The sequence below is a fragment of the Diospyros lotus genome, chromosome 5 (genome assembly GCF_014633365.1).
Source record: "Diospyros lotus cultivar Yz01 chromosome 5, ASM1463336v1, whole genome shotgun sequence".
Classification (NCBI taxonomy): Eukaryota; Viridiplantae; Streptophyta; class Magnoliopsida; order Ericales; family Ebenaceae; genus Diospyros; species Diospyros lotus.
This window is the reverse complement of record NC_068342.1, coordinates 8,267,229-8,294,488: the sequence shown is the minus strand read 5'-3', so window position 1 is coordinate 8,294,488 and position 27,260 is coordinate 8,267,229. Positions and strand designations below refer to the sequence as shown.

Below are 27,260 nucleotides of genomic sequence, written 5' to 3'. Positions count from 1 at the left end.
TAATTCCTAGTCTTGGACTAGAGGACCTACTTGGTTTAAGTAGGAGGTTTTAGTGGATGGTTTGAAAAATCCTTAGTGAGGAGCTAAGGTAGTGGATTAGACTTAGTTAAGCCGAACCACTATAAATCCTTGTGTTTTCTTATGCTTGTGTTCTTTGATATATTTATCTTTCCAAGCATTTCATTATTCCTCACTCGGTTCTCATATTTATCTTTGTTCATTTGTCATTTTTATGGTTTACGCTTTAAAACTTTAAAACCTCAATCTGTATCAAAAATTTTTTATTTTAAGTTCTATCAATTAAGTTTTTAAAATAACCAATTCACCCCTCCTCTTGGTGTGTGCCATAGAACCTACCTGTTTTAACAGCTATATCAAAGATGATAGGACAAAACACATTTTTTCAAAGTTTTTCTACACACAAGAGCTTTAAAAGAATGGCAACATCGATGTTCAACAGATTCGCTCAAGTGATGATATGGCTGATTTATTCACAAAGACATTACCAATGTCTACATTCAAGAAATTAGTACATGAAATTGGAATGTGTCGGCTCAAAAATCTCCAATGATCAACATCAAGGGAAGTAATTGTACTTTTTTTCCTTTGCTCGGGTTTTGTCCCACTGGATTTTTCTGGAAAGGTTTTAATGAGACAGTATATTGACACTCCAAGTTAGTTTATAAGTTATCTGTACTCTTTTTCTTTGTTTGGTGGTTTTTTTCCCTTGTGTTTTTTTTTTCCAAACAAGGTTTTTAATGAAACAGTTGTTGTATAAAATAATCATTTAAGGGGGGTGTTATAAATAATTAATTATTGGTGAATCACTATTGTACCCATACAATCCTAATTTTTTTCTATAAATATAGGGATTTGGTTTGTAATAGAACACAATTATTTTGAGCTAATATTATATTATTTTTTTTTTTTGTAATTTCTCTCTCTCTATTTGTACTGATCTCATCGCTGACTTGTTGGAGTTGATTTTACTTTAATTCATATATAATTATATTTAATTATTCTCTTTTTTATCTATTTTACAACAAAGATTAATTAATTTATTTTAATTAGTATAGTATTCCTTTATAAGGAGATCATAAGCGTATTAAGCCCAACTACACTAAAATTTTCATTGTCATCATTTTTTTATTTAATTTCTATTTATATTTCATATATGTATGCTTGTATCTATATGTATATAAATATATATTAGAATAATTAAATTTAAAATTTTTATGTATAATAATTATCTAAACTCTTAAATTTGAAATAATAATTTAAAATCACATTTAAAATATCGCCTCCTAAATACAACTTTGTTGAATTTACTAGGAGTTATTTTCATAAATTATTAACAGTAATATAAGGTTGAACCAGTTGTCACTGAGTCGCTCTTACCGTCCGTTCGCTTAACAATCTAAAAGAGGTTTCAAGCGTTTCGCAATTGCTTCCCCATGGCGGCGGGAGAAGGCGGCGGCGGGGGGCTTCTGGTGAGTTCGAAGGCGGAGCTGAAGCGGAAGGAGAAACAGACTAAGAAAGCAAAGTCAGGCGGTTTCGAGTCGCTGGGGTTGAGCCCTAATGTGTTCAGAGGCATCAAGCGCAAGGGTTACAGAGTCCCCACGCCGATCCAGCGCAAGACGATGCCGCCTATTATCGCTGGAGCAGACGTCGTTGCCATGGCTCGCACAGGCTCCGGGAAAACGGCTGCGTTCCTGGTCCCCATGCTCCAGAAGCTTCATCAACACGTCCCTCAGTCCGGCGGAGTTAGGGCTCTTATTCTATCCCCCACTCGTGACTTGGCGCTACAGACCTTCAAGTTCACCAAAGAACTTGGCCGTTTCACAGGTGCCTACTTATATTTAGCAAATGGCATGTGTAAACTTAATTGTTTGATAATTTGCAAATGTTTGATTATGTGAATGCATGTCTCTACAGAAGTAATAAAATATTCAAGAATAAATAATTTCATAGGAAAGTTGTTTTGTTTGGACTGGCATGAGTCCGTTTAGAAATTTTCAATTTTGAGGACAACCAAACTGGGCTTGTGTCCACAACTTATGGCAAATTAAAGGTGGGCTCCTTGATTGTTTCTTTGTTGAATTGCCACTGTTAAGAAACTCTGTTTAGTAACTAAGAAACTAAGAAAACTAGTAGATAGTGTTTTCATTGTCATTTTACAATGTCAGAGTTAAAGAAATTGAAAATTTTGAAGTCAGGTTTAAGAAATTTAAAGGATATGCATACATTTTGAATCGTATGCATAGTATTGTTTCTTGTTGAAGAATGCAAAGATGTCATGCAAGGTGAAGAGTTAATCAATTTCCGTTAACTTAAATCATTGACAAGATAATGTGCTTTGGTTGAATATTTTGTCTTCTATCCAGATCTTCGGGTTAGTTTACTGGTTGGTGGTGATAGCATGGAAAGTCAGTTTGAAGAATTGGCTCAGAATCCTGATATCATAATTGCAACCCCTGGTAGGCTTATGCATCATTTGTCTGAGATTGAGGATATGTCATTGCGTACAGTGGAGTATGTTGTTTTCGATGAAGCTGATTGTCTCTTTAGCATGGGCTTTGCTGAACAGTTGCATAAAATCCTCGCCCAGCTTAGTGAGAATCGACAAACCCTTCTTTTCAGCGCTACCTTACCCAGTGCCCTTGCCGAGTTTGCAAAGGCTGGTCTGCGTGATCCTCATCTTGTGCGACTTGATCTAGAGACCAGGATTAGCCCTGACTTGAAGCTTACCTTTTTCACTCTCCGTCAGGAAGAAAAATATGCTGCATTATTGTATCTGATAAGAGAACAAATCAGTTCTGATCAACAAACATTGATTTTTGTTTCCACCAAACATCATGTGGAGTTTCTTAATGTTTTATTTAGAGCAGAGGGTATTGAGCCCTCTGTATGTTATGGCGATATGGACCAAGATGCTCGCAAGATTCATATATCAAGATTTAGGGCCAGAAAGACTATGTTGCTGATTGTCACTGATGTTGCTGCTAGGGGTATTGACATCCCATTGCTTGATAATGTCATTAACTGGGATTTCCCGCCCAAACCTAAACTTTTTGTCCATCGAGTAGGGCGAGCTGCACGAGCAGGTCGGACTGGAACTGCATTTTCTTTTGTCACATCAGAAGATATGCCTTACCTTTTAGATCTTCATCTCTTTCTCTCAAAGCCAATCCGAGCTGCTCCAACTGAAGAGGAGGTTTTAGAAGATATGGATGGAGTAATCTCCAAAATTGATCAGGCAATTGCGAATGGAGAAACTGTCTATGGGCGTTTCCCTCAAACAGTTGTAGATCTTGTTTCTGATAGAGTTCGTGAAATTATTGATTCGTCTGCCGAACTGACTTCTTTGCAGAAAGCTTGTACAAATGCATTTCGCTTATATTCAAAGACAAAACCAGTACCATCAAGGGAGTCTATTAAAAGAGCAAAGGATTTACCACATGAGGGGTTGCATCCAATTTTCAAAAATATGCTAGGTGGCAATGAGCTAACTGCACTGGCTTTTTCAGAACGGTTGAAAGCCTTCAGGTAATATGTGTGTCTTTAAGTGTAATTTTTTCCCTTTGTTTTCATTGTCATAAGGTGTAAGTGATGCAATTATTGATCATTCTCTGGATGATCTATCCTAGACCCAAGCAGACTATTTTGGAAGCTGAAGGTGCAGCGGTGAACTCAAAGCATATGAAAGTAATTTTCTGCTAGAGTATCTTCCTTGTAGTTGATTTTGTAGTATTGTTTATCTGCACTTAATCTACTCTAGATCTACATATGCAATTTACATATTGTGTACAATAGTACACGCCTTATTTGGTTTTGCTTTAGTGCATGGTGCAGTAAAACAAATTTGAATCATGGTGTCAGTCTAGTGGGTGATTGAATTTATTTATCTCTGTTATCTATTATCTTATATGTTTTAAATTTTCTTCATAAAGCTAGGTGTTTTGATCTGCATCATGACATCTCTAGATCTTCTCATTTAAATTAGTTCCTTTGAATTCATTGTTGTACTTTATTGTGTCTTTCATTGTTAGATCAAACTTGATAGAGATACAAAAGCATTTGTTTTAAAAAACCTGAAAAGAATTATGAAAATAAAAAAAAAAATTTAGGATCAGATCACATAAATCCCACACAGAAATTTAGAGAAAGAGGACACGGAAAATTTAAGCTGGTTCAATCTCTTTAACAGTCGTACGTCCACAACCCCAAAATTGAGATAATCCACTGTTAAATTACAGTTTTTGGATAGACAAATACAACCTTTGCAACTCACATAACTCAAGGTAATCTGGTTGCTTTCAGGAAACACTGGTTATTGAATTGTGGCACACTTAAAATTATATTGAAGCATTTCCTATACGTTTCTAGGGGGGGTATTATTCATCTATATCTATCTCAATGAACCGTCTATCGAATCATTGCAATTGATGTTCGATCCCGAAGGGAAGGAAGAGATCTTCGGAAAGTGGGTTTTTATGATCCAATAAATAATCAAACTTATTTAAATGTTCCTGCTATTTTCTATTTTCTTGAAAAGGGTGCTCAACCTACAGAAACCGTTCAGGACATTTTAAAGAAGGCGGAGGTTTTTAAGTAATTTCGCCCTAATCAAATGAAATTAAGTAAATACAAAAAGTGGGGGAATGATGACTCGTATATAGTTTTATAGAACCTTTCTCTATTATTTTTTTATTTCCTCATTTGTTCTATTCTTACCTATTCAAAGGCAATTACTTTATTAGGATTAGTTTCCTATTTCTGTCCCTATCCAGCGTGGGATTAGGTTTTCTGGAAAATTTCATTCCTATCTGCCTTTTAATTTGAGGAACTATCTAACAATTTCTCCCTCTACCCAAATTCCTAGACACTTCAGTTTGTTAGAAACCTTGAGTTTTTCTTAGTCTTTTGGATCTTATTCAGTTTGTTGCTTCTTCTCTTTTCAATAAGAGAAGGACCATCCAAACAACAGATTTTGCTCTCATTCTTCTTTCCTGACATATCCAAGCTGTTACCTCTGTACATTTTGCACTATTTCTTAATACCAACATGCTTGTACCCACGTGAGACTAACTCTTCTAGGGAAATTATGTTGGCATGGGCAGTGGACAAGTGCTTTTGTTTGGGAATATTTTTGATTTTACCACTGTGAAATTTCAAGTGGACTTTTACCTTTGGCATCAATTTATTTTCCAAATTGATGTGGACAAAATCTCCATTGGCATGCAAAGTGTGAAACATGTTGTCATGCACTGTTATCCTAGGACTATGCGGAATTACCCTTAGATGAAATATGCCTCTCTCAACACTCTCTACCCTTCCCAACGATAATAGGAATTGAGAACAGAAACATAAGCAATCAAAACAGAATGAAAATAAAACAAGAAACAATCAAACCACAAGTAGGCACGGATTTATCTTGGTTCGGTTTCCTTTGAGGAAACCTACATCCAGCCTTCAAAGAGCCCTCCTAGCAGTCTTATTAAGGAGAAGAAAGACTAGTACAGTAGCAAGATCTCCCCCCTATTCCCGAGTACAAAAACAACTACTCTCCCAAGATTACAAAGCTAAAAAACAGAATTCTAGCATTCCTCTCAGAGAATACAATGCACTCGTTACAATAGAAGAGAATAGAATAGCCACACACACCCCCTAGCACTTTATTTATATAGTTGGCGGTTATCTCTAGAGAAGACATTCGATATTTACAGTTTAACCCCCCAAATGTCCACTAATTACAGTTTGGGATATAAACTTCTATCTAATTCTTCAATGGCCCTCTAGCACACTGCCATCACTCACTGCTTTCACTTTTCTTCTTCTTATACCATATACTTGAGACAATATTTCAACAATTCTCCACCATTGTCTTGAGTATACTTCAACCTTCATCCATCAAGCCTTGGCCTTCTAATAGATGAACTTCTTCTGCTCTCATTTTGCTCTTCATATGACCTGCTGCTCCTGATCACTCAAGACATAAAACAAACATATCAAACAAAACAATGCTGAAAAAACATAACAATGGACCACCTTTGAATAAATTCCTAGCTGCAATAACTAAACTTGCAACTTTCATTAGATATTATCCTCCTCAAGGGATTTCCTAATGAACATATTCCTAACACCAATATGATTGATATACTACATGGAGGGACTAAAGACTAAGCCAAAATGGACTGTCCATTGGCTGTTTTAGCTTTTCTACCTAGACTTTCCTTTAGGGTTCCTACTGCACATCAAATGCAACATATATATCCTAAAAACATATCTCTTCATCTAGGTACCTTCCACCATAAACCAAAATCCATACTTGATGTTATTCCTTGATCCCAAAGGTTCCATCATTTTACACAGCATCACAACACAGTGAACCTTACCCGGATTGGCCTTAACTTTGCTAGACTTACTCCTAGCACCCAAAGCCGGCCTTTAGGCTTTACCTCTATCTTCCCTTCTTATGTCTGCTTCAGAACAAGACTGCTCAACCTCTTGAGACTCTTCTAACTACCAGCCTACCAAGATATGCTTAAGATTTGGGAAACTTAGGCTGCCATAAGCTGTCCATTTCTATTCCAACCTCTATGCCTTTCCAGCTTCTCCTCCTTTCAACAATCTCAAATACTGAACTACAACCTCAGCTGCACCTTGAGATTCCCATTGGATAACTATCAATGAAGCTGCCTTACTTATCCTAGGCATACCATTAAAATTGACACAGCTTCCTCATGCACTCAATTTACCCTTTCGGACTATCACAATCTTATATCTTACCTAGGGAATTACTATCATACCTAGAGAGACTTTCTAAGCAACCAATCCTTGCTTACCTTTTCCTCTAGCCTATTATCCCTTGGCTACACTATAAGATCACTTTTCTCTCTTAATTTTCCATGGATACTAGCTGATTAGTGACACCTATTTGATCCAAATTAAGCCTTCATGTGATGCTATAACCAATGGCCATGTCTAGCCATTTCCCTAGGCATACCATTGAAATTGACACAGTTTCCTCATGCACTCAATTTACCCTTTTGGACTATCACAATCTTATATCTTACGTAGGGAATTACTATCATACCTAGAGAGACCTTCTAAGCAACCAATCCTTGCTTACCTTTCCCTCTAGCCTATTATCCCTTGGCTACACTATAAGATCACTTTTCTCTCTTAATTTTCCATGGATACTAGCTGATTAGTGACACCTATTTGATCCAAATTAAGCCTTCATGTGCTGCTATAACCAATGGCCATGTCTAGCCATTTCCCTAGACTTTTCCCATTTCCAGCACTTCCTTAATTACAAATAGACACTACAACAGCACTCCACCCCTTTAACCTAAGAGATATACCATTTAAGTCCAACATTCTCCCCAAATTTACATAGCTCCATGCCATTCATTTGGACAAGGGTGCATCACCTCTTCTTATACAAGAGATTCTATTTTCCAGCCTGCTCCTTAGCACTCAAACCTGAGCCTAAGCATCCTTCAAACCCAACATTCCATACCTCACTGGTAGATTACTTGAGGATCTATCTTTTACCCATCCTAGGCAAAACTAGACCTTCTATTCCCTTGCTCATTACCTACAAGATGACTCTCCTTCCCTTTCATTGCTTAATCCAGATTTTGATCAACCAAGGGCTTCACCATACAAGACAACCCTGGCACACACCCTTTTCCCCTCACTGTTCACAAGGATCCTCACTGCAAGAGCCGAAGCTATCTTAAACACTAGCTTCCTCCCTCTCACAATCTAGCCCAAGCTTACACAATGAATATGACCAAAACATTTTCCAGATTTCCCTATTGCTATACCCTGGTTCATAGGTTAGTTTAGGACATTCCCAAAGGATTCTCCTTGCTGTTTTTCTTTACACAGCATTCCAGATTCCTTCCCTTGCCCTTGGAATCAACTAATTCCATGTCCTATTAGTAGAGTTTTTCCCTCATAGGTAAGAACCCTAGCTTTAGGAGACCTAGGTATACCTATTACACAACTCCACACACCTAACCCTTCACACCAGAAGCAATTTCTAGCAAGCTTCCTAAATTCCAGCAAGCTCATATACGCTTGGGACTTCCTTAGGAACACACCATCTTCACTAGGTTCATTTCACCTAGCTCCACCATGAGACAAGGCCTAGATAGGTCCCCCTAGATCCTAGAAACTGATCTCTAATGGGCTTGATACTTTACTCTTGATTATTGCGTGCTAACACCTTATCACCTACTATGACTCTATAAATTGAAAAAACCATTTCCTATGATAAGTCTACCCTAAACCTAGAAACTATGCTACATTTCCAGCATTTCTAGACACTTATAGGGCATCTGCACTATCATAGTCAGCCTCACACAGAGATGAGAAAATTTCAGGGTTTTTCTCTAGGATTTCACTCTTTCTTTTGGGACAATTCTTCTTAATATGTCCCTCATCATGGCAGTGATAGCATCTTATCATTTTCTTGCCATTCCTAGACTTTGACCTAGACCTACCCTTAAATTTAGGGTCCTTGTTTTCTGGTCTAGTCCCAACTGTAAGAGCATCATGTATAGAGTTCTTTCCTTCAACCTTATGTTGTAATTCCTTGGAACTCAAGGCTCCGGTCACATCATCTAGAGACAACTTGTCTCTACCATGTTTTAAGATGTCAACAAAGGTTTCATATGACTTTGGTAGAGAGTGCAATAAGACTAAGGCCTTATCCTCATCATCATATTTAATGTCTATGTTCTCAAGATCCAAACATAACTTGTTAAACTCATCTATGTGCTCCTGCAGTTTCTTACCTTCATCCATTCTAAAGGAGAAAAATTTGGTTTTCAAATATAACCTAGTAGACAGGGTTTTAGTCAAGTAAAGGGTCTCCAATCTTTTCAAAAAGGTCTGATGCCGTGGTCATTTTGGCCACTTCCCTCAAGACTTTGTCCCCTAAACTTAAAATCAAGGTGTTAAAAGCTTTCTTGTCAATATCTTTCTTTTCTTTTGATTTTTCCTTTTTCTGTTCTTCAGTGGAGGTTTCAGGCAGTGTTTCTTCCTCATCTAAAGCCTCTTCTAGTCCTAGATTCCCTAGCAATGCCCTCATTTTCATCCTCCAAAGGCCGAAATCATTCTGGCCATCAAACTTCTCAATATCATGCCTAGTTGCAGCCATTATGACACTGTTCTATGATAGAGAATTCAAAACAGATGAAATCTTGAAGATTCTTGGACAAATCTTGATCCTAGGGATAGGCTCTGATACCAATTTGTTATCCTAGGACTATGCGGAATTACCCTTAGATGAAATATGCCTCTCTCAACACTCTCTACCCTTCCCAACGATAATAGGAATTGAGAACAGAAACATAAGCAATCAAAACAGAATGAAAATAAAACAAGAAACAATCAAACCACAAGTAGGTGCGGATTTATCCTGGTTCGGTTTCCTTTGAGGAAACCTACATCCAGCCTTCAAAGAGCCCTCCTAGCAGTCTTATTAAGGAGAAGAAAGACCAGTACAGTAGCAAGATCTTCCCCCTATTCCCGAGTACAAAAACAACAACTTCTCTCCCAAGATTACAAAGCTAAGAAACAGAATTCTAGCATTCCTCTCAGAGAATACAATGCACTCGTTACAATAGAAGAGAATAGAATAGAATAGCCACACACACCCCCTAGCACTTTATTTATAGAGTTGGCGGTTATCTCTAGAGAAGACATTAGATATTTACAGTTTAACTCCCCAAATTTCCACTAATTACAGTTTGGGATATAAACTTCTATCTAATTCTTCAATGGCCCTCTAGCACACTGCCATCACTCACTGCTTTCACTTTTCTTTTTCTTATACCATATACTCGAGACAATATTTCAACATGCACCTTGGGTTGTCCTAGGGTTTAGAAAGGAATTTGGAAGAAACCAGGGGGGAGAGAGCAGAAATGGAGGGAGTAACAGAATAGAAAGAGAGAATAGAGAGAATTGAGGGAGAACAAAGGAGATCGAGAGAGAGAAATGTAGAGAGAGATGACTGAAATTCAGATTTTCATTCCACAATGACATTCTCGAACTAATCTAGCGTATTTATAGGCTATTCCATCTTTCAGTTAGTAGTTAATTGAAAGGTACAACATGAATCAGCAGCCTAAGGTACAATACAATAAATGCATTATACTATAACTTCTATTACATTTACTACAATACCTTTGGGGTCGTGACACGTCTCAGCCCTTGTACATATGCATGTATGCAATTGAATCTATGTTACATCTTTTTGTTCTTCGTTCTCTTTTTTCCTGTGATTTCTCTTTGATTTTGTGTCTCCCTATTTTTCACAAGGTGGCACAAAGATTCTAAAATTTTTGCTAACATAATAAATAAATAAATTTTCAGTTGCCTTTTGCAAACAGTATAAGAATACTTGTAAAAAAATTTTTACAAAAGAAAAAAAAGTTGATTTTATTTTAATTGTACTAAATGACGGCAAGATTCAGTTACTAGAATTGTCAGCTTGACTATTTAGCCAGGCAACAAGAGTTAATATAATTTAGAAATTCATGCTAAAGGAGCTTTTGTAGGAGAAACTTATCTCAATTCTGTACAAGAGTAAATGCGGTTTGAGGACAGCTAGAACTAATTGATTAAGGACCTTCAGCTTGAAGTTTGAAACTTGTCTCTCATGGCCATTAGTGATTGACCCAATTTAAACTACTTTCTAATTTAGTCATTGGTAAAATACAATCCTATTGTTGACTTAGGCTCAATGTATCTTATATGGTAAAGTATCTTATGCCATTAGTGTCCCCTCTTAATAGTTTAGAACTCATCCTCTGTCGGGATCTCAATCCTGACGAGAATTCTCCTTGATGAGGAGAATTAGGGTTTGATTCTAAGAGAGAAAGAGAGGGAGAGAATTGAGAGAGAAAGAGATTAGAGAGAAATTGAGAGAGATGAGCTGGAATATCATCAACAAATTCATTGATAATTCTCATTGAGAGGAAAAACCCCTGATATAGGCCCATCCTCATTACAACTACCTTCACCCGCTTAATGCCCTTGGCTCCTACTGTTATTTCTGTTACAGACTTCTAACTGATCTAACTGTATCAGCTTTGCTAACAACTTCTTGTTATGCTACCCCTTACCTGCTACAACTTACTCTATACATCTAGCTACCATAAGGGTCCTGACATCCTCATTCTAAATCCAAGGTCTCAACTTCTTTGGCACTGACAAACAACCCCAAAGGAAATAATAATAATAATAATAAAAAACAGTCCCAAGTTCTTTGTCCCAGTGATTTCCTTGTATATTTGCTTTCTAGTGGGACACTTCTTTCCCTATTAAGGCAGACTTTTCCCTTTCCACTTCTTGAGGTTTGTTTGCTTTAGTGCTTGAAAAAGTTCATGCCCTTTAATTGGACATGTGATTGATACTCCTGTGAAGGAAGCATATTATATCAATAGCATTGTTTTCTCAAAGCTGAAACCCTCTTTTGACTATAATATCCTTGACAATAATGAAGGAGTTTTATCACCTTTTTTCTTGTTTTTGTGGTATTTTATTTTATGGAAGTCATAATATTATGAATTTCAATACTTCCTATCCCTTAAATTTCTCAGCAGTTTGAACATATAAGTTTTGGAGATGTTTTCCATAATGCTCATTTATATGTGTGTATTCTAAGTAATGTTCATGGAATTGTCAGTTACATTTGTCTTTGGGTCTACTTCTTTACTTTCTTATTCTATTTAGTGGATTATGGTTTGATTGTAGGGCCCTTCTAGTCAATGGGTTGATGTTATGAAGAAGAAAAGAGCTATTCATGAGGAGATAATTAATCTGGTACACCAGCGACACACTAACAATCAAGTGGTAAAGGTAAAATCTCTAAATAAAGTGTATATGTCACGCCAGTCTTTTGATTCAGAACTGGAAAAATTCTCGGTTAGTTTTTGTTTTCTCTATTTGTTTTGCTTCTCTTGGATGAGGGGTGAGTAGCTGTCTGGCAATGCATTTTTCAGGCCAATAGCATGTTTTGCATATATCTCACTACTCAGATATTTCTTTTCTTTCTTGAGCTAAACAACGCTCTTGATATTTGTTGCAGGAAGCAGAGCCTGAAATCACTTCTTCAAAGAAAAAAGAAAAAAAGGGTCCATGTTGCTCTCTCTCTCTCTGACTCACACACACACACACACACGCAAACACAAACACACATGCTGCACATCCCAGCCATTGTCTTGTAATATTCTAGTTGTGTTCTATCCTGGCAATATAGATTTACAAGTAATTTTGTCATGTAATATATCTGCTACATCCTTCTAATATAAGTATTGACGGCAATGATATGTTTCCTCTCTTATCCAGACATTATTAGCAAAAGCTGAAGATAGATTACCTTGAGGTTTAGAGCCGGGGTGGTAGAACTAACAATCTATTCGTGAAGAGAATCTGGAAGTTAGAATCCTCCTTTTGGTGCCTAACAGTAATGTGAAATCATAGAGGGGGAAAAAAAGAAAACAGGTGTTAGATTGCCTGCACTTATCCTAATGAAGTTGCTAGTTTATTTTAAGTAGCACAGAGCTTCAGCCAGACAGCCACTGTAGGTAGGAGGTTTTTTCCATGTTTTGGACTGGTGAAACATAGGTTGTTCTGGAGCAATCTCAACACATGTGCCAAGGCCCCTATGGTTAGCGGTTGTTCCCTTTTTTGGGCAAGTCTAAGACTGCCACTTTTTTCTTCGATAAGTAAAATGTAAATGTTATACGTTATCCCGAAAGCATGCCGTAAGGTGATGAACCCTGTACAAAAGCTGCAAACTATTGAACCTAATTGTCTTTAGAAAAACTTGCATGCAAAATAGGAGAGAAGAAATACAAAAAAAGGAGTTTTACTTTTATCATCAAAAAGGAAATGAGACAAATTTCTTCAAAAAATACAAAAGACTTCTACACTTTTAAAGGCTATTTTTTTTCTCTGTATAAACTGCAAGTGATGTTTTATAGAAGTCTTCAAGCTCTTTGTAGTCAACTCGAGCACCAAGTAAAAAGTAAATCTAGAACAGAGAGACATTTCCCAAGTAGAACCAATGAGTGTAAGAACAAGATCCTACAATTGGCAAGCCATCAAGCAATGTAATAATAGAACTGTTATCTGCCTTCTGTGCACGTTAAACATCAGTCTGCTGCAACATGCTTCTCTTTCTTAAGTTATCAATGTTAAGCATGGAGTCATGTGAAGGCAAAGAAGCCACTCTGGTTGGCTCCCTTTCTTTCGAGATAGCTTTAGAATGAAAGGTATTATTCCTTCCTGCCCTAAGTTTTTCATAGAAGGACCAAAAAGAAAAGCTATTCTTCCTTCTGTCTCAGAGAGACAGGTAGTCCCAATCCCAGAAATTTCACCTATAAAGTGGTGACTAAACAGTGGCTCTGGCACCTGAGCCACACAGAGAGAAAGAAGCGCCCCCCCAGGCGGTTAAAAGTCTAGAGAAAATTGAACTGGTCCAATAGGCAAAATTGGACCACCTTTAACTTTAAAAAGTGATGTAATTGAAGAAAACGTTGAAGATCCAACAGAGGCCCCACTTGCTTGTTGGGCCCCCCAAACCCAAGTTTTCTATACAGAAATAAGTAATTGGAAGTTGTAATAATATGAAGGCTTGACTCAAAAAAGACAGTGACAAAAGTCTTTTGATTTGAAATTCCGAATCTCTATAAAGATTTTCAAGGTTAAAATTACCTGGGCATATAAGAAATGCTGGTATTTCAGATTGAACAAAATGAAAAGTTCAGTCAGTCTTTACTTTTTACACTTATCAGAAAGAATGCTATAACATTTCAATCAATACTACCCAGATAACAAATATATATATATATATATATGTGTGTGTGTATGAATTATGTAACGGGATAAAGAGTTAGAATTGCTTGGAATGATTGGATTTATTTAGAAGTAAAGGATCTTATTTTGGTTTTTGGTTGCTTTTTTGTTGCAGTAGACAACTGTATTAAGTTCCCAAAAAGGAAGCCCTTATGAATTTTAAAGCAATAGATAGTAATAGAGAAAGAAACATAAATAGGCTATGTTAAAAAAGAGAGAAGATAAATAACTCATTGATGATTATTGTGGATAATATCATAAAACAATCTTTAAACTTAATGTAAGAAACATGGAAATATCAAACTATAAAAAATTCCAGCAGCGAGTTATTTTTATCCTAAAAATGGGACCTACAGATATGGTGGTCAAACAGGAGTTGATGGACACACTTAAAAAGGAGGTTAGTTTTTATGTAAATCTAGTTGTGTAGCAGTTGGAAAACATTCCTAAATAAGATTTAACAACAATCTTTAAGCTAGAATTACAGGACATAGATGGCATGGGGGACATCCTCATATCTGGCTGATGATAGAACTGCAACACTTGCTACAGTTGAATAATTTCATTTTTATTTTGCATGTTGGTGATCACATATCTTACACTGATGTTACTTGGTGCTGAGGCATTCCTTCACCTTTTGCAGTTTCTGGGTCTAAAAGGAAGGCAAGAACCTTCAAGGATGAGGAATACTTTATAAGTGCAATACCAACAAATCACGTATGTCACATTTTTCTGCCTGATTTTGTAATGCTTCCAAGTTTAGTGTTTAATAAAGCAGCCAGTGCAGAAACAATTACTATGGTTTAGTTTGTCATTAGGTTCATCTGCTTAATCCATTCCTTCGGAAGTGGCTTTTAATTAACTTCTTTGGGGTATTTCAAAGCTTACTATTTAACTTGGGCTGGTTTATTCCTTGCAGCATTTAGAGGCAGGACTCTCTGTAAGAGCTAATGAAGGATTTGAATCAAACAGGTAAGGATTAATACATGCTTGTGCACATTTCTCTGCAGGCTGTTGTAACTGTTTTATCTTTTCTATCGCCCCTGTGAACATATTGAAGACCATAGTGCATCCTTCAATGCAATAAATAGCATTCAAAAGTGATGAATTCGGGATCATGGAGAATTCTTTAAGTTATATTGAAAACCTCAAGAGGCAGAAGTATGCAAATGTTCTACTCCTTTTCTGTCTGTTTATTACAATAACACCAAACCTTAATCTCACTAGGTGGGTTGTTTATATGTATTCTAGGTCATCAATTATCTTTATCCAGGACCAAATATTTGTAGTGTTAATTATACTTCATTAGTCTTCTCCTCATGTTCAAACCATCATAAATGAATCTTGTTTTAGTATGCTTCACTCTTAACTTTATTACATATACTTCATTTCTAATTTTATTTTTCTTGTATGACTGCATATCCACAATAACTTCCTCAGCTTACTCTTATATTTTGCACTTTTTAGTATTTGATTATTCAACATTTCATATCATACAATAGAGCTGGTCTTTTAGCATTTGATAAAGTTTTCCTTTTAGTTTTAAAAGGTTTTTACAATTATGTAAGATGATGGAAGTACTTCACTTTAGCCATCCTGCATTATTCTATGAGTAACATCCCTAATAATTTTCATGTCTTTTGAATAATTGATCTGAGATATTTGAATTAGCTTTTTCTTGGAATAACTTGATTTTCAAGTCCATCCTCTTTTTTTTTACTAAAATTACATTCCATATATTGGGTTTTTAATTTGCTTAACTTGAAGCCTTTGAATTCTAAGATGTCCCTCTATAACTTGCATTTAGTATCCACGCTTTATTTGGTCTAATCAACTAAGACAATGTCAGCCACAAATAACATATAACTAGGCACCTTTTTTGGAAATACTTAGCGGGCTCATTCATCACTAAGAGTAAAAAGGTAAGGATTCCGTGCCGATTCTTGCTTTAATCTAATTGCCATTGGTAAAACCTTAGTGTCTCTCTTTGGAAGTGCATCTGAGAAAAGAAATAAAGAAAGAAAACTTGTGAAGGGTATAGAAGTCTGTAGACTGTACATCATTCTAGGATGACATTATAAAGCCCCAAAATCTTTCTGCATCAGGGGGTGTGTACTCCTGAAAGAGAATGTTTGGTGGTTATGCTTACTTAGGCTTAAAAGTATTTCAGAAAAGTGTGAAAATGTTTTACCCTTTGAATTTAATTAACTGGATATATTCTTTTTCCCAAGTTAAATAATTAGAGTGCATGAAGGATGTATGTTGAAGACCCCACCTAATATGTTGAAATTTTAATTTCTGAATAAATTTACTGTGGACGGGTAACATTTTATGTACTAAACTGTACATCAATGACTCTGATCAGTGGTGATAGTATGCTGTGGATGTTTTAATAGAAAAAAATTAAATAAGTAAATACTTTCCTCACAGAATTTGTCAGTAGTAAACTGTAAAGAAGCTGTATGATTGCCTTGGCTGTTCTTGTCTAAGAGATGTTTATTACTCTACTGAATTTTTGCATGTTATTTTTACGTCTTACTAAAAGACTTGTCTTTATATATCATGATTAATTATCGGAATAGGTTGGAAGCTGCTGTACTGGATCTAGTGGCAGATGATAATGGGGGCTTGCGGAAACAAAAATCTAGATACCACTGGGATAAGGTATGCTGTAGATGATTGTTTTCCGTTGTTTTGAAGTATCTTGTTTTTACCCTCCTCAATCTTTTTGCTGGCAGAGGAGTAAGAAGTATATCAAGTTAAATAATGGGGAACACGTGACAGCTAGTGGAAAGGTATTTTACTGAGCACGTTTGTATTATTACATATATGTAAATCATTTTTCATTGTATGATTGGCATATAAAGAAACTAGTTTAGACAAAAGCATTGCTTCAAGATTAGATATGGTGATTTTCTTGTTGGAAATATTATTGCCAGGTCATTGAGGATTATGTATGTTATTTATATTTTTTAATAGTGTTGAATATTTAAAGCTTCGCAATCACAGCACAGCATTTTGGCTTACAGACTGATCAATGGCTGACTTTTTGCACCGTCCTTGTTGGTCCCACCTTGTGTTTATTCTTGACTTCTTTTAGTAACCAGTGCATGTATTGGGCTGAGTCTCTTCTCTCTCCTTGATCCTTGTCTTTCTTTCTGGCTTGCTATGTGAAGTAAAAAATTAGATAAACAGTGATGCCTTATTTCATAGCTAATATCTACATAGCAGTGGAATCTATAGAATCCAAGTTTTGGAAAGAAATAAATTGCCTGGTTGACTATCATTTATAGTGCATCATCCATTATAATGTTTTGATCATTTTACTTATAACTCTATGTCAAAAGACATCAAGGAAATGAAATGTGGGTTGCTGTAAATTTCTTAGGACAATTGTCGAGTCTTTGACAATGACTTTGAAATTGAGGTTCAGTATTAGGTAAGAAAAGTCTTCGTGGAGGTATTTGATTGTTTAGACGACTTTACCTGTAACTTGTTGACGTCCTGTAATCAAACCCCGAACTGGGAAGAAAAGTAACCTTTCTTTCTTTTGCTTCCTTTGTGATAATGCAATATTTCCTTGGAAATATTTGGATGACGCTTGTGATGTTAGAGGAATGCATTTTTTTACTTTTTATCAAAATAGTTGTCATGTACCTGGGGGCATATTGTAATAAACATAATTTAGTGGCAATAGGTGCTATAAACCATTGTACATGGGTAGTAGTGGTGTGTAATACTTAGGCGGTTATTTTGGCGGGAGATGTAGCATGTGGGGGAAGGTTATAAATTGTGGCCGACCCTACTATTGGAATCATCCAGAATTTGAATGAAATCTTGATTCCCTCTCCATTCCCATTTCTATTCTTCTACCCTTCTCTATCTCTTTGTTTCTCTAATTCTCTTTCCCCCTACTTCACGAGATTCTTCTCGTTCTCCCTGAGACCTCTATCAACCGGGAGAGATCAATCCTCAAGCATTACCAAATCCTTGTGGATCTTACAATTTGGTATCAGAGCTGAATTCTGGGACTCGTGAACAAAGGAGACGACAATGGTTGAAGGCACGCGGATGAAGAGCTTGGAGACTCAAATGCAACAATGTGGATGCATGATGGCAGATTTGCAGGCAAGGGTAGACCAATTGGAGTTGGGATCCGACAGGAACCATGAGGCGATTGTCGCTGTTGACAGGAAGTTGGATGTGGCGGTAACGTAAATTGAGAAGAGTTGTAAAGATTTATGGTGATGTTCGCTAGGCAACATTAGGTAAGCAGTCCACTCGATTTTCCCCCTCAAGAGAGAGCAGAGCCAATTCTGCTAGGGCAGGGCAGAACGGATCCAATTATTCTAGGGAGAGGAAGAAATCAGAGGACTACTGAGACTTCGGTGGGAGGAGAAGATCAGGGGGAGCTAGGGGAGGCTAGGTGGGAACGGTGGCAGGAGGCGTCGGTAGGCCACAATCCACATGGTTTACCTATGTCGTGATTGAAAATTCCCTTGTTCGATGGGCGAACCCCCTCTGGTGGGTTAGGAGATGTGAAAGGGTGTCCGAGTGGTATGGAATGGTCGAGAGGCAAAAGGTGGCAATAGCAGCAACGTACCTTAAGAATGCAGAGGACGCTTGGTACCAAGGGTGGCCGAAGGCCCAGGAGTTCTGCAGATAGGAAGATTTTGTAGAAGAATTATGTGAAAGGTTTGGGGATCGAGGGCTATCGGACATGGTTGAGGAATTTAACAAAATTAAGCAGGTAGGAACGATGTTGGAGTACCAACTAAGATTTGAGGAGTTGAAGACCGTGATGCTCAACCACGACCCATTCTTAATAGAGGCTTATTTCGTTTCAAGCTTTATAAGTGGCTTGAATGAGGAATTGAGACCTCTGGTGAAGGTGCTAAGACCCTGGACCCTAGAGCATGCCATTGACAGTGCTAGGTTGCATGAGATGTCAGTAGAAGCACTAATGAAGAAGTAGAGGGCGGTGACTAAGAGTGTTGTCCCAGGGAATTCACTGCCAGGAAAGAGTTATACCAAGGAATGGGGACGGGGATCTCCAGGCATGAAGAATTTGGCATTACCAATCCCCAACCCCCAAGGTGGGAAGACCCTAGAACAGAGGAGGCAGGTGGGCCTTCGTTTCAGGAGTGGAGACAAGTATTACGTGGGGCATCAATGCAAGAAACAACTCCTACTAGAAGGGGAAGAAGGAGATTTGGTGGAAGCATAGTTACCTAATATGCCCCTCTCCCCCAGGAACCACATTCTAGTACGCGCGCACTGGAATGCGGTGCATTTGTGTCTTGGAACGCTTGGGGACGCATCCCAGTTCCCCTATAATGAAGACCCGGATCTTTGATGCCATTAATTTTAGCCTACACTCAGGCCCGCCATTAATCCTTCCTCAGACCCTCTCTCGCTCAAGTGCCCGCCGCCCACCCCCTCTGCCCTTCTCCCTCTCTCGCTTCGCTCGTTGCCGGCTGCGGCTACTGTCTCTCACTCTCACTCGCTCCGGCCTCTGTGCCTTCGTCGGACGACTCAGACCGTCGCCAAGGTCGCTGACTCGCTCGCCCTCCTCAGTCGCTCGCCTCACTCAATCGCTCTTCCTTGTTGCCTCTCTCTAGCTCCGTAGCTCGCCTGCGCCACCTCACCCCCTCGCCCTCGATCGTCGCTCGCCGTCACCGGCCGTCGGCTCTCCCCTCGGTCTCTCGCTTGCTGCCTCTCTGGCTCTCTCGCTCTGTCGCATCAGCTGGTGGAGACTCCCACTTGCATTAGCTGGTGGAGACAATAAAGCTTAGCCTCTCTCGTGAGTTCTGATTTCATTTTTTGGCTAAAGCTTTTCATTGGGAGTCAACATCTCATTCTATTTTTTTAAATTTTATGATTTTATAATTATTATATTAATAATTATTTATTTAATATTTTTATTATTATTAATATATTTAAAAAACTAAGTGGCGAACCGAAGAAGCCTACCCCCCACGTACCGCGTTCCGGAAAAAGTGGCGTACCACGTTCTCGTACCGTGTTCCACGTATCGGACGTTCCATGAACCAGGTAACTATGAGTGGAAGAGGGGGAAGCATCAAACACGCAAGAGGAAGAAGAAGAAGACAATGGTGAGATCTCTCTGCACGCCCTAGAAGGACTCACCAACAAGAAGATAATTAAGGTGAAGGGGTAGGTGGAGGAGAGTAAGCTAATGATCTTGATTGATAGTGGGAGTACCCATAGTTTTTTGGATGAGAGTACAGCTCGGAGGTTGAAATGTCCCTTAATTTCCACTTAGCCATTGATAGTGATGGTAGCCAATGGGAAGAAGGTGATGAGCAAGTCTGCCTGTGCAGGGTCTTGTTGGGAGATGCAAGGAGAGGGATTCGAGGCCGATTTGAGGCTACTAAAATTCAGGGGATGTGATGTAGTATTGGGGGTCGATTGGATGAAAAATGTTAGCCCAATTTGTTTTGAATTTAACAAGATGGAGATGACCTTCGAGAAGGAGGGAAGGAAGATTACGCTAAGAGGTAGCAAGGAATTGGGGATATGCAAAATGATTACGGGCAAGAGGTTACAGAAGCTATTCAAGCACAAGATGAGTCAAGTGGCTCAGTTGTTCTCTGATCAAGCCACTGAGAAAGGGGTGGAGGAGCTGGGCACAGAGGGGGAGTTCATGTTAACTATCAGAAGTTTCTCACAATCCCACACTAAGTTACATCATTTTGATCTACTTAATATGCTCCTAGTTGAATTTGAGAATTTATTTGTAGAGCCTCGTTCCTTGCCCCCAACTCGAGCCATTGACCACACCATCAACCTTAAGCCCCACATAGAAGCTGTTAACATTTGTGCCTACCGCTACCTTCATAACCAGAAAACAGAGATTGAAAATTTGGTTAAGGAGATGCTCCCCAAGTCCCTCATAAGACCCAGCCACAACCCTTTTGCATCTCCATTATTGTTGGTAAAAAAAAAGAAGAAAAAAATGGTTCCCGGCGATTTTGTATTGATTACCGCCAGTTAAATGACATAACCATCAAGAACAAATTCCCCATCCCACTCATTGATGACCTGCCAAACGAACTGAAATATGCTACTATTTTTTCTAAGTTGGACCTAAGATTTGGATACCATCAGATTCGAATGAATCCTATTGACATTCCCAAACCGTGTTTAGAACTCACCATGGCCATCATGAATTCCTTGTCATGCCCTTTGGCTTGACCAATGCCCCGGACACCTTTCAATCTCTAATGAACCAGATTTTTTAGCCATACCTCAGAGATTTTATTCTTGTGTTCTTTGATGATATTCTGATATACAACCCAACCTTTAACCTCCACCTAAAACATTTGAGGACTACATTTGAAATTCTTAAGTTCAACAAGCTATATTAAGAGATCAAAGTGTGCCTTCGCACAAAGCGAAGTGGAATATTTGGGGTATATCATATTGAGCCAAGGAATGAGTACAGACCCCAAAAAGGTGGTTGCCATGACCAATTGGCCGAGACCGACAACTGTTAAGGCCCTGAAAGGTTTTTTGGGGTTAACCGGTTATTATAGAAGATTTGTAAAGGAATATGGAGACATAAGTAGGCCACTCATGGATCTGCTGAAGAAAGACAACTTTGGGTGGGATCATAAGGCAGAGGCAACCTTTGAGTCATTGAAAAGGGCTATGAGTGAAACCCCAGTGCTCGATCTACCAGACTTTGGCAAGACATTTGTGGTGAAGACAAATGCTTGTGGAATGGGCATAGGTGCGATCCTCATGCAAGAAGGTAGACCATTAGCATTTATAAGTCGAGCCTTAGCCCCAAAATACATGGGCCTCAGTGTGTATGAAAAGGAGTTGTTAGCAGTCATTTTTGTAGTGGATAGACATTACCTTTAGGGGAACAAGTTTATTATAAAGACCGATCATGAGAGTTTAAAGTTTCTACTACAACCGAAACTTTACACCCATTTGCAGAGAAAGGGGATGACTAAATTGATGGGCCTGGACTATGCAATCCAATATAAGAAAGGGAAGGAGAACATTGCGACAGATGCTCTGTTTAGATGCCATGAAGAGGGAACAACTGTTGCCATCTCAGCTTTAGTTCCAGAGTGGTGTTAGGAGGTGGCCAATAGTTATGAGGGGGACGAGTAGGCCAAGGCCTTCTTGGAGCAATTGATAATTGCTCCTGCAAGTAAGGTGGGTTATACTCTGGCAAATGAGATGATAAGATACAAGGGTAGGCTGGTGGTAGGGAACAACACAAAATTGAAGAAGAGGATACTACATTCCTTGCATGAATCCCATCTTGGAGGCCATTCAGGAGTCTAAAAAACTTGTCACAAGGTAAAGCAAGTGTTTAGCTGGCCTAAGTTGAAAGAGAAGGTGATGAAGTTTGTCCTTGTGTGTGACATGTGTAAGAGATGCAAATATGAAACGGTGGCTTACCTAGGGCTTTTACAACTGTTGAATATTCCGGGGCTGGCATGGGAGAGTGTTTTCATGGACTTTATTGAAGGGCTCCTGAAGTCGGAAGAGAGGGATTGCATATTTGTGGTGGTGGATGAATTCTCCAAATTTGCTTACTTTCTGGGCCTTACTCACCCTTACACAATACAAGAGGTAGCTTAGGTCTTCTTAGGCTAGGTGGTGAAAGTGCATGGGGTGTTGCAGATTATAGTGTCAGACCGAGACAAGGTCTTCACCAACCTCTTATGGCAGTCACTAATAAAATCTCTGGGACCTAAGCTGAGCCTCTCCTTTCCCTATCCATCCCCAAATGGATGGGCAAACCGAGAGTCAACTAATGCCTCGAAACCTACCTCAAGTGCTTGTGTTTTGCACACCCCAAGAGCTGGCACAAGTGGATTTCAGTAGCACAGTGAAGGTATAATTCCACCTACCACAGTGCCATTAAAATGTCACCCTTCGAGGCCCCCTTTGGCTACTAGCCCCCTTTATTGGTGGCTCTACCTAGCCCCACTAGTGTGGCTACGGGAAATGTAGCTTGCAAACTGTAGCTACCGGAGGGAACTCAAACCCACCCGATGTTTCATGTTTCGTTGTTGAAGTCGGTAAGGAACCAACCAGTTGCCCTAGAGACCCCTGGACTTTGAATTGCCTCTAGAACCAGTTGCTATTGTAGATCGCAGTCTCATTTATCAACATGGGGCCCCAATCATGCAGGTACTGGAGTAGTGGTCCAACATGCCTCCAGACAGCAACACTTGGGAGTACCTCCTGGACTTACTTAAGCAGTTCCCCAGAGCTGTTAGTCTCCTAACCATTTCTTGAGGACAAGAAATGTCTTTAAGGGGAGGGTATTTGTCATGTACCGAGAGGGCATACTATAATAAATAGAATTTAGTGGTAATAGGTGCTATAAACCATTGTACACGGGTAGTAGTGGTGTGTAATACTTAGGCAGTTATTTTGGCGGGAGATGTAGCATGCGGGGGAAGGTTATAAATTGTGGCCAACCCTACTATTGGAATAATCTAGAATTTGAATGAAATCTTGATTCCCTCCCCATTCCCTTCTCGATTCTTCTATCCTTCTCTATCTCTCTGTTTCTTTAATTCTCTTTCCCCTTGCTTCATGAGATTCTTCTCATTCTTCTTGAGATCTCTATAAATCGAGAGAGATCAATCCTCGAGTATTGCCAGATCCTTACGGATCTGACAATAGTCTATGATGATATTGATTTGTATGCAGACTCATACAGATTGGTTATCATAATATGTAGAGGAGTGTGCAATTAGCGCATGGCGAGATACATGGATGACCCATCTATTAGATTACGATGATTGGATCATGTGCAGCGGAATAAAATTTAGATTTTTCAAGTATCATGTTTTTTAGAAAATACGATTTACAAAATCTGAAGACTAGATAGAAGAATACCTTTTGACGAAATCAAATTCCACCAGTTGGTAATTCGTTGTAAAATCCTCCAAGTGTAGGATGTTGAGTTAGTCCATCTGAAACCACTCTGATCCAAGAGTCTAGAGAGAAGAAGTAGAAATTTTTTCTAAATTTTTTTTGACTGAATCTGGATTCACATTGCTCTGATTTAGTGTTTATGGTCCTATTTATAGAGCACCATTGAAAACCCTAGGTGCCATTGGGCTGGGCTTAATGTGCTAGCAAAAAGCCCGATCCAATTATTAATAATTAAATAATTATATTCATAATATAATCATTTAATTATTCTTATTTATCTAATAAATAAATGCACCATAATTACTAATTTATCTTTATTCTCTTTAAAAGTGATTTCTTATTGGGTGGGACTTTCTAAGTTCATAATTAAATTGGCAACAAAAATTAATTAATTATTAATTCTCATAAATCATGAATGACATCTAACAATATGTCATTATTACCCAATTTAACGTGTAGCGGGTATTGTGAACCTTTTACTATGATACCTTGCAATACGGTCTTTCTATCATTTTATATCCCAACAAAATATGAGATCATGGTCAGCAAATCAAATCTCGTCATATGACCAAATTCAAAATTAATTTTGACTAATACAACACAATCATTATGGAACACACATTCCATCGTCATATTACCTCGGCCAAAAATTTATAGTCAAGTGATTATTGGATCGCATAGGATATCCTCATAAATTTCGAGATGATAGATTCCATGTCTGATGCACGCATACCTCATGCATCATTGAACTAGGCACATAGATACGTATGATCGTCCCTGATTAGAATAACCATATAGTATTTCTGATATCCTAATCCATCAATGTACAGATATCCATATCATCTCAGGTCTAAGGACTAGTTGTACATCCGTAGTTAATATTGAATTATTGATCCATGTGATTCAATTTTAACAGTCCCGTTTAGGGAATTCGTTCTTATAACAAGCACCCACTCATCTTCCTTCTATATTTCATACAGAATGGCACGAGATTCACTAATCTTATCTTTCAATATCTCATACCGAATAAGGAGGAAAATGATGTGCCGGCCTTTGTGAGTTGCTAATATTTGGGTTAGAAACTCTATGGCCAGAAACTCATTTATAGCATTACATATTGTGGATTAACCGTCACGGCTATTCTTAACATTTAAGAATGGTATCCACTCTTTATTATACTAAATGATATATATATATATATATGTTTAATTCAAACCATATTGCAATTTAAATTAAACATAAAACTTGCCATTAAATTAAATTTAAAAAGTTACAATATCAAGCCTTTTTGTGTTACTAGAACTGGTGTTAAAGGCTTATATCTAACACCATCCATATTATATCTTTATTATAAGATGAGGTCTTATCTGATGACTATGAATCTAAACCGTATTAAATCATTCTTCTTCATTTAATATGCGTGATCCATTGCTATGTTTTGCTATAACTAGGATTTGTTTTACATCTGAGCAGATAAAGACAGAGAGTGGGGAGAAAGTCAAAGCCAAAAAAACTGGAATATACAAGAGGTGGAAAGAGAGGTCACACAACAAAATCTCTCTTAAAGGAACCAATAGTGAGGGCAATGCTGAAGAAGCTACGGGTTTAGCAGGTAAATTTTTCATTGGAAGTTATTCTGTTCTGAAGTTTTTGTTATCTTGGAAGCTTATTGATCATTAGTTCTTGTCTAGTATTGTTGTGCAAATGTTAATTTTCTTTCCCTCTTGTAAATTATAGTTCCTTTCTTCTTCTTCTTCTTCTTTATTGTTTGGTCTGATTTATATGCTTTTAGTTTTTTTAGCAGCAATGTGATTTTAATGGTAATTCCCTGTCAGAATTTCGATTATATGGTTTTTCACATGGTGAATATTAGCTGGCCTGTTTTCATCTTGTGAGATTAATTCTTTTGTTTACTGATAATGTCTGATGAATAATTTGAAGCTATGATAATCGAGAACTAACAAATGTGTCAGTCAACAAATTCCAAGAATTTTACAATATCATTGCCTTGGTATTTTCTAGAAGGTTAAATCATGGTTATTGAAAATATGTCAGCGTATCCTCTTCTCAGGGGATTTTTGTTATGCAAAGGAAGATTTTGATATAGTAATGGTTGCAAATGGCAACTTTGATAGATCCAAAAATTCTGTCATGAAGGAATTCTATTTGAATTGGGTTTAAAGAAGTGGTGACAATACAAAGTAGGTATACCATTGCTTTTTCATGAATTACGGGGTTATCAGAACACAGTTAAAAAATGCGTTGATTTTTTTTTTTTTAATCTAAGCTCTATATCATAAAAGGTTGCAGTCTCCTTATAACAGTTCATGATACTTTTCTCCTTTTGCTTTTAAGGCAGATAGGCTCACTGCATATGCTTTATGTTGGCATGTTCAATGAGCTCATTGCCTTGGATGGGTGCTTTTTCTTTTATCTTCTATTTTATTCATTTTCTCGTGCCTTTTCTAATTTTGACACTTACAGTTCCAGAAAAGATTGAGAGGCTGGACTTTCTGATCTATGCTTAATATATTTCTGGCAGGAGGTAATGGATTACGAAGAGACAACAGAAGCATCAGGGGCGGTAAGAAGTATCGATCAGTACCCAATGCTCATGTCCGTTCAGAAATTAAAGATGTAGAACAAGTTCGCAAGGAAAGGCAGAAAAAGTCAAACAGAATTTCTTATATGAAGAGCAAATCCAAGGGAAAGAAGTTCAGTAGAAGTGGTAAAAAAGGGAAGACAAATAGGGATAGGTGAGGCCTTTCCACTCTCTTCTCAAGTTTCGTTTCTATAGCTCCACAGATGCCTGTTTTCGTCAAGCACATCACCAGCAATTTGCTTAACTCAGGCCATTGTCTCTCTCTCTTTATGGGTTGTGCCATGGATTAAGATACTTCGTTTTGCTGCTATAATTTCTAACTTACGAGCGCAGGTAATTTAGTTGTCCAATGATTGAAGCTGCTTCCTTTCATAAACAAAATCAGCCAAGTAATGGTCTGTAGTTTCAAATGTACTGTTTGTTAAAAGATTATCAACGAGAGGTGAATACAGATAACCCCAACCCAAAATTAAATAAAAATTGTGTGGAATGCCAGACGAGTGGACAAAATCCACGTCTGCCCTCGTGCTCTCATCCAGTGGGGTGATGGTTCATTAACTCTAGTATATACGTTTGCTTTCTTCGAGATTTGATTGGCTGGGATTTGGGTTAGAGAGGGCATGTGGGCTCATGGGTTTGGTATGAAGCCCACTTGAAAGTTTCCATGTGGACTGGATTTGCATTGTCCAATAATGGCGGCCGCTGCTGGACCGACCTTTGGGAGTTGGGCTGATGGGAAAACATGAATGTCTATTGATAAGGTAACCCAAAAGCTTGTTCCATTACTTTTGGCAATTTCTTCGCCTCATACAAGTGGCTTCAGTTTTTGTTATCTATT

The 27,260-nt window shown here is 38.0% G+C and overlaps 1 protein-coding gene across 2 annotated transcripts; it reads left to right on the top strand.

Annotated features, from left to right (window-relative positions):
• The first annotated feature begins 1,388 nt into the window (after positions 1-1,388).
• LOC127801605 (putative DEAD-box ATP-dependent RNA helicase 29) lies at positions 1,389-26,985 on the top strand. Of its 2 annotated transcripts, none has more exons than XM_052336871.1 (11): positions 1,389-1,845; positions 2,385-3,546; positions 3,648-3,705; positions 11,779-11,883; positions 12,113-12,164; positions 14,528-14,601; positions 14,804-14,856; positions 16,467-16,548; positions 16,623-16,679; positions 25,294-25,432; positions 26,363-26,985. In XM_052336871.1, exons 1-11 carry the CDS (start codon positions 1,455-1,457, stop codon positions 26,578-26,580), a joined length of 2,391 nt encoding a protein of 796 aa, XP_052192831.1. In that variant the 5' UTR covers positions 1,389-1,454; the 3' UTR covers positions 26,581-26,985. The 2 variants fall into 2 exon arrangements, with proteins under 2 accessions (XP_052192831.1, XP_052192832.1); XM_052336872.1 differs by having other exon boundaries at positions 1,390-1,845; positions 12,113-12,158.
• The last annotated feature ends 275 nt before the right edge of the window (positions 26,986-27,260 follow it).

What these genes read in the sequence shown, in the direction of transcription:
- LOC127801605 (XM_052336871.1), top strand. Translation starts at nt 1,455, where the DNA reads ATGGCGGCGGGAGAAGGCGGCGGCGGGGGGCTTCTGGTGAGTTCGAAG. An exon ending in AGAACTTGGCCGTTTCACAG is followed by an intron (nt 1,846 to 2,384) that starts GTGCCTACTTAT and finishes TCTTCTATCCAG; the next exon opens with ATCTTCGGGTTAGTTTACTG. An exon ending in ACGTGACAGCTAGTGGAAAG is followed by an intron (nt 16,680 to 25,293) that starts GTATTTTACTGA and finishes ACATCTGAGCAG; the next exon opens with ATAAAGACAGAGAGTGGGGA.